The sequence below is a fragment of the Gadus morhua genome, chromosome 12 (assembly GCF_902167405.1).
Source record: "Gadus morhua chromosome 12, gadMor3.0, whole genome shotgun sequence".
NCBI classification, from domain to species: Eukaryota; Metazoa; Chordata; class Actinopteri; order Gadiformes; family Gadidae; genus Gadus; species Gadus morhua.
Window position 1 is genome coordinate 19742580 of NC_044059.1, and position 12808 is coordinate 19755387.

Below are 12808 nucleotides of genomic sequence, written 5' to 3' on the forward strand. Positions count from 1 at the left end.
TGGTGTTTTCATAAAACACATGACATTGTTATGGCAAGTGACCACAAGGAAGACTGCTTCAACCTCTTCCATTTGAATAAGCGGTGAATGCCATGCAGCAATCTGCCTATGGGAGCATCTTTGCTCCCATAGGCAGCAATCTGCCCATGGTACCTCCAAATCTCCCCTTCCATACTGTAATAAAGAATCAGAAGACAAGAAAATAAACATTAGGACTGTCAATTAATTAACATTTCTAGAACTCAAAGATTATTTTGTTTATTAGTTAAAAAAGGATGCTGATCCTCTGGCCAGTGTTTGGTCATATTGAAAAGAGAAAAAGGCATAGCCATAAATACAGTTAATAGGACGGGAGGGGACAGGCTGTTAGCTCCGGTTAGCACTTTAGCATCGAGCTAGCGGAGCTTCTGTCATTCAAATAACTCGGACATGTTGTTTAAAACCTATAACACCCAATTTATTAAAATATCCGGATTTAATCGGGGTCTCTCCCATAAGTACAGTTAATAGGACGGGAAGAGACCGGCTCTGTTAGCCCCGGTTAGCGCGATGCTAAAGAGCAGCTCTACCGGAGCATGCCACCTCAACAGGTGCAAGTTAGCCTCCGGTTTGATATTCGCCGGATATTCGGTTTACCACCCAATCGGATTCATCAACATAAGTGCAATACATTACGGGCTTAGTATGTTGAGGACGGTTTAGGACACCGTATCGCGAAAAATCACAAACACATGTTGGCACCATCGATGTCTGTGCAACAACGTCATTTACGTTCTGGCTGCTACCTGTTTTAGGGATCGTCAGCAAGTTACACTCACCGACTGGTGGCAGAGACGTTACCATGGAATTGTTTGAGGAAATTGATCACACAAATATATTGCAATATAGTTAATCATAATGCAGTTAATAGTTTAATATTCGACAAAAATCGACTAAACTATATTTGAAATTATTAATTGCATCCCGTTTAACAATAATGCAATATATTAGCAAAGTTACCTGCAGTAAGTAGCAGCCCACCATTGGCAACTACTACTACAATCAGGTGACAAAATGTATTTTTTAGTGATTTTTATGTTATTTTATATGATTTATTTCCAGAAACAATTCCATGGTAACGTCTCTGCCACCAGTCGGTGAGTGTAACTTGTTGACGGTCCCTAAAACAGGTAGCAGCCAGAACGTAAATGACGTTGTTGCACAGACATCGATGGCGACAACATGTGTTTGTGATTTTCGCGATACGCCGTCCTAAACCGTCCTCAACATACTAAGCCCCGTAATGTTTTGCACTTATGTTGATGAATCCGATTGGGTGGTAAACCGAATATCCGGCGAATATCAAACCGGAGGCTAACTTGCACCTGTTGAGGTGGCATGCTCCGTTAGAGCTGCTCTTTAGCATCGCGCTAACCGGGGCTAACAGAGCCTGTCTCTTCCCGTCCTATTAACTGTACTTATGGGAGAGAGCCCGATTAAATCCGGATATTTTAATGAATTGGGTGTTATAGGTTTTAAACAACATGTCCCGAGTTATTTGAATGACAGAAGCTCCGCTAGCTCGATGCTAAAGTGCTAACCGGAGCTAACAGCCTGTCCCCTCCCGTCCTATTAACTGTATTTATGGCTATGCCTTTTTCTCTTTTCAATATGACCAAACACAATGGCCAGAGGACCAGCATCCTTTTTTAAACTAATAAACAAAATAATCTTTGAGTTCTACATGTTCTAGAAATGTTAATTAATTGACAGTCCTAATGTTTATTTTCTTGTCCTCTGATTCTTTATTACAGTATGGAAGGGGAGATTTGGAGGTACCTGGTCAGGTCTTGGTCAGCCTTCAAATCCCAGATGTGGAGACTGCAGGGATACCTCACAGAGAAGACACTAAAGAGTCATCTCTCATTCATCGAGTGGACTCATTGGTTTGCGAATGACCACAAAGATGCTCCCATAGGCAGATTGCTGCATGGCATTCACCGCTTGTTCAAATGGAAGAGGTTGAAGCAGTCTTCCTTGTGGTCACTTTCCATAACAATGTCATGTGTTTTATGAAAACACCATCAGTAACATTTAAATTGAGTTGATGTGGACGGCTCTTTTTTTTGTCAGATTTCTTCAGTTTTCAGTGCCTGTTTGTGAGATATGCATTGTTTGAAAGATAAGCCTTTGATTTTGTATAATTTTAATATGCCTTTCATCAACAGTGGTTTGGGGTTTTAAAACAACAATTAAAGTGCTTAACTACTGGTGAACGATGTTGCAGAACATATATGGTTTGTGTTGATTGCATGGAAAAGGGAATAACCAGTTACAACTTATATGGTAAGTAAGAGCCTGGTAATACCATGGAAACAAACTAGGCTTCCTTTTACAGTACAGTTTCAGCTTACTTACTGGGTAAATTGTCGTGTTTTACTGGTAACGTCGCAGAACGTACATGGTACAAGTTTGTGTTGACTGCATGGAAAAGGGAATAATGTATTACAAATTATATGGTAAGAACCTGGTAATACCATGGAAATAAACTAGGCTTCCTTTTACAGTACAGTTTCAGCTTAATTACTGGATAAATTGTCGTGTTTTACTTGGTAACGTCGCAGAACGTACATGGTACAAGTTTGTGTTGACTGCATGGAAAAGGGAATAATGTATTACAAATTATATGGTAAGAACCTGGTAATACCATGGAAACAAACGAGGCTTCCTTTTAAAGTACAGTTTCAGCTTAATTACTGGGTAAATTGTCGTGTTTTACTTGGTAACGTTGCAGAACGTACATGGTACAAGTTTGTGTTGACTGCATGGAAAAGGGAATAATGTATTACAAATTATATGGTAAGAACCTGGTAATACCATGGAAACAAACGAGGCTTCCTTTTACAGTACAGTTTCAGCTTAATTACTGGGTAAATTGTCGTGTTTTACTTGGTAACGTCGCAGAACGTACATGGTACAAGTTTGTGTTGACTGCATGGAAAAGGGAATAATGTATTACAAATGATATGGTAAGAACCTGGTAGTACCATGGAAACAAACGAGGCTTCCTTTTACAGTACAGTTTCAGCTTAATTACTGGGTAAATTGTCGTGTTTTACTTGGTAACGTCGCAGAACGTACATGGTACAAGTTTGTCTTGACTGCATGGAAGAGGGAATAATGTATTACAAATTATATGGTAAGAACCTGGTAATACCATGGAAACAAACGAGGCTTCCTTTTACAGTACAGTTTCAGCTTAATTACTGGGTAAATTGGTGTGTTTTACTTGGTAATGTCGCAGAACGTACATGGTACAAGTTTGTCTTGACTGCATGGATAATGGAATGTATCTATTATAAATTATATGGTAATACCATGGAAACAAACGGCTTTGTACCCAGTATTTAAGAAGATGTACCATAACACTAGAGGAAAACTGTTCCTGCAGAGGTTGTTACCAGGTAAGTAATTCCATAGTGGTAAATCGAATAAACCCTTTCTAAATGGGTGCAGCTATGAATAATAACGAAGAAAAAGTATTTTATTGGAAAGCACTATGCTAATTTCTAGATAGTACATCATTAAACTTGGGCTGTTAACAACATAAACCTTGGATAATAGGTGTTTATAAGAATTGGTTTCCTAATTTCCTAGGAAGTACACAATATCTGAGTTATTACCAACCTAAAACAGTTACAACTACACGCTACTTAGTTGAGTTGATGGGTAATAGTGGAGGTTTTACTTAGTACTTCAGCTGTAATTCCTCTGTATTTACCTTCTTATTACCAGTGGTACTTACACAGCAATACACTATAATTTACCGGATAATTCCTCTGTATTTACCTTCTTATTACCAGTGGTAATTACCCAGTAATACACTATGATTTACCATGCATGTACCGGGTAAATACCTAGTAATTAGGGGACTGTAAAAGGAAGGGTTACCAAATAATGCTAAGAAATGTATTGTTGATAAAAGATGAGTAGGCCTATATGACTTAGCCTGGCACCGCCCACCTACCTACTTCCGCTCAATTTTCATTTCACTTCAGTACTAGGTCTGGGTCTGCTTAATATGAATGCGTTCAATGGAAACCAGATTTCTGGCGGTCCAATCAGTGAACAGAGGGATTGGCTGAGAACGATGACGTCTAGGTCGCACGCCAGTTTCAGTTGTACTCGGAGGCAGAAAATGGAGAAGGATACGAGAGAAGCTATTCGGTCTGTTGTGGGATCGCTGCCGAAAATAGATCAATTAAAGCCGGAGCAAGAACAAGCTTTGCAGAGTTTTGTTGGTGGCCATGATGTTGTGGCGCTTCTCCCCAAGAAAGAAGTAAAAACTTCTCTTTCCTTTAGGCCAGGCCGATGTGTTAAGATTGTTTTATATTATAAACTTCTTTATTTAACTATTGAATTGTAAAATAAAAACAAAAATGAATGAATCGTACTGATTTCCAGTCAGTAACGGTAATAAATCACGTTTTTTTTCTTGTTTTTTTTAATTTAATTTTGTTAAAATTTTCAAAAGAGCAGTTTTAAAGTGTGTTTTTGTGCTTCACCGCCATAACATTGTATTATAGTAGATTTATTATTATAATATATAAATAATATAATATTATTTATACATTAGTTTTTTATTTCACCTTTTATCAACCCTGATAGCCTATAGTACTCATTAACTGTTATGTGTATATTAAAGGACTTATTAACCTCAATAAGCATTGTTCCCGCTTTAGATCCCGGACCTGCAAAATGCATAATTAGCAGTTTAATAAAGGATTTATTAACCTTAATAAGCATAGTAAGTTATTAAGACTCAATAAATTGGTTTGTAATGTGTTTATTAACAACTATAAGAATCTCATAAGACCATTATTGTTATTAACGGTTGGGTATGGGATTTGCGAAACGCCAGCAGATTTTGAAAATACACAACTCAAATGGTCTTCTCCTTCAACGCTGACTCGGAATCCACCCATTCCAAGTACATGGACGCGCAATCATGCATAAGCGCGAACACAGATGCGCGAGAGTGAGCCAGGCTAGCTAAATTGGAGTTTAGGGTTGTCTTCTAGTGCTAGGTCCAAATGCGGATTAGCTAGTTAGCTAGCTCCAGTAGCTCCCGCAGGATAACAACAAACAGAAGCTTGCTCTGGGTCACGAGCTTTGAGTACGTGCACGAAGGAGTCACGCGCGGGAAGAGGGGGAGTGCAGTACGACCGTTTGATTGACGTACTTACTGTCCAATGCCACTCAGTGGTTCTGGAAATCATTGGCTGGAGTTTTTCAAGCCCTGCCCATTCCACAGATGATTGACTTGTTTAATTTCCATGTCAGTACTTCTAACTCAGTGGCTGTAAGTGGGTTATGATAAGAATTTCAAGTCATTTTGCATAAATGGCCAAAAAAGAGAATTCCATACCCAACCTTTAAGCAATCAATAAATAGTTAAAAAGTTTCTTATAAGTGCTTATGAAAGTCTTATAATCTCACAATAAACATGCTTATTTATTTTATTAATAACACTTGATAGTCTTATTAAAACAAAGTAATGTTAATAAGCATATAATAAGGTCTTATTACATATTAACAAAGGCTTAATACAAGGGCCTTAATATAAAGCATTACCGAGGTTCCTTATTGGAAAACGTATATAATGCACGTTTAACTGTACTTCCCAGTTATATATATATATACATACATACATACATACATACATATATACATAAATAAAGATGTAAAATATTGCTAAGAAATTGATAATTATTGAGAAAAGATGAGTATATGACTTGTTGAACAGTTTTGGCCAAAAGTGATTATTTATATTTGCGTGTGTGCATATATATATATATATATATATATATATATATATATATATATATATATATATATATATATATAAAAAGATGTAAAATAATGCTAAGACATTTATTATTGATAAAAGATGAGTATATGACTAGCAATTAGGGCCCGACCGATTCATCGGCCTGCCGATTTAATCGGCCGATTATAGCCTTTTTGAAAATAATCGACATCTGCCAAAAAGACGCAGATTACAACCGATTTATTTATTTTTTAGAAATGTTATTGCGCTTAGTATCCTGCAGATTGCGCTCCTACTCTCCTAGCTAACTAACAACTTTAGCTGGAGTAAAAAAGAGGAGATTGAATTTTACCGTACAACATGAAAGCACGCTCGCTCAGGCAGCTGCGCGCTCACCTCACCAATGTACACAAGACGCGTTGTTTGAGCATGTTGTGCCTGTTTTTCTTTAGGTCCCAGGCCATGTTAATTTGTTATACTGTAGACTCTAACGGTGAGACCATACTGCTCAGCACGCACGTGTTAGTCACTGCTCACGAGCGCAGCACATTGGGAGTTAGTTATTTATTTTACATTTTAAATTACACTGATTTTTGACTGTAAATGTATTCTAAAACACTCAAAGGTTCTGCATTCAATTCACATATTCGTCAAAAGTGTTTAAGTATATTTAAGGTATCAAAAACTACGTTTTATATGCTTTTTTTTTTTTTTTTTTTATCGGCCGATTAAATCGTAATCGTAATTTTTCTCTGAAAATAATTGGCATCGGCACTCAAAAATCAATATCGGTTGGGCCCTACTAGCAATGACTTTGGAAATGTGTCTATACATATATCTACAAAATGTTTGTGAGCAGATTGACAGATAATTACAACGCAATAGAAAACCGTACAACAATTTAAAAAATGCAAGTAAATAAGTTACTGAATGCATAAAAGTCGCCCGTGAAAATACCTTCACAGACTGAGTTTGGTATCCATCTATTTATCGTGCATGTAGCCAGCTGAGCAGATGTTGTTGAGATATTGTTACACGAGTATTGTGCAGAATCATTTATTAATCTGCTAGGGAGAGGTCACTTCAAAGAAGGGTCATTTGGAGGCTTATTAGAAGGGCCTTAATATAAAGCGTTCTCGAGGTTCCTTATGGGAAAATGTCTATAATATATATATATAACTGTACTTCCCAGTTAACTGGGAAGTCCCTTGATGTTAACTGGGAAGTAAACATCAAGCTAAATAACAAATATGCACATAATAAAACGTCCCTTTTGTGGATCACAGCTGCAGTGCTCCTCACCTGTGGTGGTTGTTGCACTGGTCCCAGACACGACAGTAGGCTCCACCTTCTCCAGCTCAGCTCCATTAGCTATAAACAGAATATTATTATTGCTACAGCTTAAGCCACTAGATGTTGCATCTTGCTTGAGCCCCTAGATGGATAGATATATTTCTCCCTCGTGGAGAAATGGCCAACAGTTTTGGCCAAGAGTGATTATTTGTATTTGTGTGTATATATACACATAAAGATGTAAAATATTGCTAAGAAATTGATAATTATTGAGAAAAGATGAGTATATGACTTGAACAGTTTTGGCCAAAAGTGATTATTTGTATTTGTGTGTGTGTATATATATATATATATATATATATATAAAGATGTAAAATAATGCTAAGAAATGTATTGTTGATAAAAGATGAGTAGGCCTATATGACTTAGCCTGGCACCGCCCACCTACCTATTTCCGCTCAATTTTCATTTCACTTCAGTACTAGGTCTGGGTCTGCTTAATATGAATGTGTTCAATGGAAACCAGATTTCTGGCGGTCCAATCAGCGAACAGAGGGATTGGCTGAGAACGATGACGTCTAGGTCGCACGTCAGTTTCAGTTGTACTCGGAGGCAGAAAATGGAGAAGGATACGAGAGAAGCTATTCGGACTATTGTGGGATCGCTGCCGAAAATAGATAAATTACAGCCGGAGTTTTGTTGGTGGCCATGATGTTGTGGCGCTTCTCCCCAAGATGGTCGAAATGTCTATTGGTAAGCATACAACATCCAGAAAACTCCAAGCACCCATTTCTCAAATAAATTAAGGGCTTTCTTAAAAGCATATACCTGAAATCTCTTTGAAATTCTGGGAAAATTAACCTTTGTAGTCAAGACCACACATTTGGATTTATAGTAAGTAAGTAAGTAAATAAGTTTTATTTATAGAGCACATTTACACACAGCATACACTGACCAAAGTGCTGTACAATTAGATAAAAATAATAAAAATAATAATGATAATTAAAAAAAAAAAAAGGGTATGGGGATCATTTATGGGTAGTGGGAGTTATTGGTAACCATACCTGAACATTTCGAGAGTTTTCGTCTTACGGTATAGGCTGCAGAACGACTTTTACAGAATTTGAGGAAAAAAAAAAACGTTAAAGAAACAATAGGGGATAGAGCAGCTTTGCTGCTCGGACCCCTACTAAACTATCAGTTTTTGCCCATAGAAGGGCAATCCCTCAAGCATAGACTGTTTTAAAATATCCCTCAACCTTTTTTTTTACCTTTCAACTTAAAGGGACAGTAAATATTCCCTCGCGGGCCGGATCCGTGTGTCTGTGTGTGTTGTCAACCACTTAGAGCTCCGAAAAACATGACCTCAACACAGAGACAAACGCTCTTCAAATTAGCCACACATTTTTGTTTGAGGAGTGAACTTGCACCAAAATCGATTCTATGTCGTATAGGCTTCGCCTTTTAAGGCTATCGCTATCGGGTTTTCCCTAGGCGTGAGCCGTAGCACTGAAAAATTTGTAATCCCCGTCCACCAACAGCATGGGCCTCAATCACGTCCGCAGTCCACACACATAACCGTGCGCCGGCGGACGTTCTGCTCCCATTTTCTTCAGGACGATCTTGTAGCATACTGAAGTATATAAATTGATATTATGGACTCGAAGACGACCCGCATCTGCAAGACATGTAACACGGGTTACATCTTGCCGTATGACGGCCATGAGGTGTGCGAGGGCTGCCTTGGGCATGAACATACCGTCTTGGCGCTCTCGCCGCTCTGTCTGTGTCGGCATTGTGCGGTGCTGCCGTCAGACGACAGACAGCGCAGAGCCGACACTGCCGCCGCCATTGCTGAATGGGCTGACGACTTAACTGTCCCACTCGATGATGCCCTCTCTCTCCTTGTGAGCTCGGAGTCGGACGACTCCGACCACGATGAGGAGGGGGCGTCTCCCCCGGCTTCCCCTCTCCGAATGGAGAGGCCCGGGGCAGCACCATTGCCCGTCTCTGCCGCCACCTCACTTCCAGTGGTTGGAGCTTTGTTGGCAGAGCTACCGGGCATTATCGCCAGGGCAGCCGCAAACCTTGGTCTTGCGGTGCCCATGCCTCAGGCCCCCCAACGCCCGGACCAGCTGCATGGCATCTGGGGCTTGAGGCCGCGACACGCCCCTCCCGTCTCGACCCGATCTGGCCAATGTTTCCTGCCATCAGACCGTACCTCAATGGGGCTGCGGCGGAGCCCGGGAAGCTCGGGGCCCCGGTGAAAACATTTAACCAGGTCACGAAGACGGAGGGTCTGACAGACCGGGGTTACAGGGCTTTACCGCCGCTGGATCCCGCTGTGTGTGCTGTCTTTGGAGTGAAGTCGGGGCTCAGCGACCGCTGCCCCACGGCCAAGCTTACAGACAGAGCATGAGTGTATGATGCAGCAAGAGGCTGTTATGAATGACATCACCCTGCTGGCACATAACATCTCCGTCATGGCGGCTGACCCTCATCGTCTGGCCGAACAGGCAGTCGTGGCGAAAACCGCCGGTGTCACGGCGCCGCCGGCAGCTCATCCTCCTGGCCCCCAGGCTTACCAGCCCCTCCCGCCTCCATCGCAGGCTGCGGCGAGCGGCCAGCGGGCTCATGGGGCTATGTCCCGCCCCACAAGCGCCGGCGAAGGCAATTACGGGGCGAGGGAGAAGCGTGTGACAGCGAGAAACACCTGTTTACTAAAGACGGCTGTTTTCTCCTCACACACCAGTTAACGCCGGAGCCTATCGGCACGGCCATAACTGTTTCACACGCATCTCCCGCTACATGTAGGCAGGCCCTGAATAAACCCTGTATTATTGATCGAGCGAGCCCTTCATTGCTTTTTAAAAGGCAACCTTGCCCGGCTAACCAGCCCCGCCCGCCTCCATCGCAGGCCACGGCAAGCGGGCTCATGAGGCGATGTCCCGCCCCACCAGCGCCGGCTATTACGGGGCGAGGGAGAAGCGTGTGACAGCAAGAAACACCTCTTTACTAAAGACGGCTGTTTTCTCCCCACACAGTTAACGCCGGAGCCTATCGGCCCGGCCATAACAGTTTCACACGCATCTCCCACAACATATAGGCAGGCCGTCAATAAACCTTGTATTATTGATCGAGCCAGCCCTACATTACTTTCCCCTCACCACATCATGCCTGGCATGACATATGGCAAGACAGCTGCTAAAACGAGCTCTCTTTCGACGAATGACACGCAGCTCGTTCACAGTGTCAGCAGTCTGCTGCCCAGTCACAGTGTTATTCCTCCTCGCATCCCAACGCTCAGGAGAGAGGAAGCTACACTCTTGTCACAAGCTGAGCAGGCAGGGCATGCCTCTGCTAATGACACACACACCCAGCCCTTTCGGGGTGAGCCCCCCATGGGCTGCGAGGAGGACTCCTCCCCTCGCAGCGGCGGCAGGGGCTCAAGCGTGGCTCGTTTCCATGACAGCCGCATCAAAACAAGAGGCTGCACAGCCGCTTTCAGAGCATTACTCAGAATGGCTGAACGCATGCACCCTGGCTAAATGGATGGACAGGCCCCAGCAAGGGTCACACCCTTCAACTACCTCTGTTCCGCCACGATTCAACGGGATTGGGGAAACAGCGCTGTCATCCAAGGGTGAACAGCTGTCACTTTTGGTGGAGCTCCAGCAGCTTCTAGCGAAAAAAGTGATTTCGATCTAGCCCTATTCAACAAATGCATTGCGGAGAGGCCGCTTCACATGTTAACAATCAGACGAGTGTTACAGTGTGTAAAACCAGACGACTGGTTCACCTCAATAGATTTGAAGGACGCCTACTTCCACGTCACAGTGACCCCCAAGCACAGGAAATTCCTGCATTTCTCATTCCAAGGGTCACACTACCAGTACAACCGTCTCCCGCTCGGCTATTCTCTAGCCCCACGAACGTTTTCCAAATGCGTGGAGACGGCTCTCCGGCCGATGCACGTAACAGGAATAAGAGTACTGTTCTACTTGGGGGATCTGCTTTTGATGGCTCGCTCCAAGGAGGAAGCAGCTATTCAATGACGCAAAAAACGCCCCTTTCAAGTGAACGCGCACTGAACCTAAAGCGGAAAACCTGGTTCGACTAATTGAATCTAAAGTGAGCGTCGTGGTACCGTTTAACTCTAATTGCGAGTTGCGGCTCTGTCGAGCCAGGTTTTCCGCTAGGATTTCCGCTATGTTAAGCGAGCTACGTGGTACAGGCCCCTGGTTTGCTAATGTAGCTAACAATAACAAGGATTAGCCAATGAGAAACGGGAAATTTATGACCAAAAGGGGACGTGCCTCCGCAAATTCTGGATTACAGCATTAGTCCTCTTAGAAGGTAGGGATGGGCAACGATCGTCGAATAGTCGGAGTCACGTAGAATATTGAAAAACGAATGTGACTATCGTTGTCATGGCCACTGTTGTGGTGCTGTGTATTCTTCCCCTGTGTTGGCCACGCCCCCTGTCCGTCTCTGCCTTGCATGCCACTCAACTGCTCACACCTGGCCTGCATCAACTAATCAACTCCCCTCCAAATACACCTGGTTTCCCTGCAGTCATCGCCAGATCGTACTTTGTGTTACCGTGTTTTTGGATCGTCACCTCCAGCCTGCAGTCTTCACTCCCTCCAGCCTGATACGCCCCACTCCAACCAACCTCCTGCTTCACTCCTAGCTGAACTAAATAAACCTGTTCACCGTCACTCCAACTACTGTTCTGTCTCTGTGTTCTGCTCTTGGGTCCAGCAGCTAACGCTACCCTAAGAATCGTATTTTATTACACAGCTCTTCTCAATGCTGTTGACTTGCATGGGCCTTCACAACTTCCGGTGGTGAATCATTTTTTGAGAATTCACCGTTGCTAAGCATATAATGACCACTGTCATGGATTTTATTTATTTTTGTCTATCGTATCAATCCGCAAGTAGTCCGGTAACTTATCAACCCCAGCGTCCTCGGTTGCCTTTGGCGGACTATTTCTCTGCTGATCAACACTGCAAATGTCATGTCTAGTTCACCGTCATGCAGGCTGTGTTCATTAAAATAAATGAATCGATCTGCCTAAGCCCACGTTGAAATAATTTTGATGTTGAATGTTGATGGCGCAGTGGGAGAAATAAACAGATGGATTTCATACAAATCATAAAAGCCTCTCCCTGTGTCATTGTCAGTGCGTGTATCCGAGGTGCATGCGTGCATGGGGGGTTTTTTGGTTGACTGATTTTCTGATATTATTCGAATACTTCTCAGCGAATATTGAATAGTATTTTTGCCAAAAATCTACATCCCTATTAGAAGGCTGATGGATGTCTTGACCACTCCTCCTTCCGCCATGATTCCAACTTCAAGAAAATTAAAAACATTATGCTGTAGGCTACACAGTGCGCCTGCCCGGCAACTTCAGGAAATTCGGAAGCAGCGCTGGGAAGGATTTAAGCACAAGGTTTCCTCACCGCGGGCACGGTTATCCACCGATATAATAATTTTATTTGAAATGAAAACGGTAATTGTTATTGACTCCATTTCATGGGGGTTTGCAGTTTCACCGGTGACCGTTACATCCCTATTCTGGACTATATAATCACTCTTTACCCGGTGCTAAAGCGTGCCACTTTCGTCGTTTTCCTGTCACATTACGTTCAATAGGTGGTGCTGTCTCTCTACAATATGTCTGGCCCTGTGTAGAAG

General features: G+C 42.5%; 1 protein-coding gene across 1 annotated transcript in view; it reads right to left on the bottom strand.

Annotated features, from left to right (window-relative positions):
- LOC115555039 (complement factor H) overlaps positions 1–12808 on the bottom strand; it is a 279134-nt gene that overhangs the window by 51453 nt on the left and 214873 nt on the right. The window contains exon 12 of the mRNA XM_030371718.1: positions 7112–7180. Coding sequence (XP_030227578.1) covers positions 7112–7180 — 69 coding nt within the window. The remainder of the gene's footprint in view (positions 1–7111; positions 7181–12808) is intronic.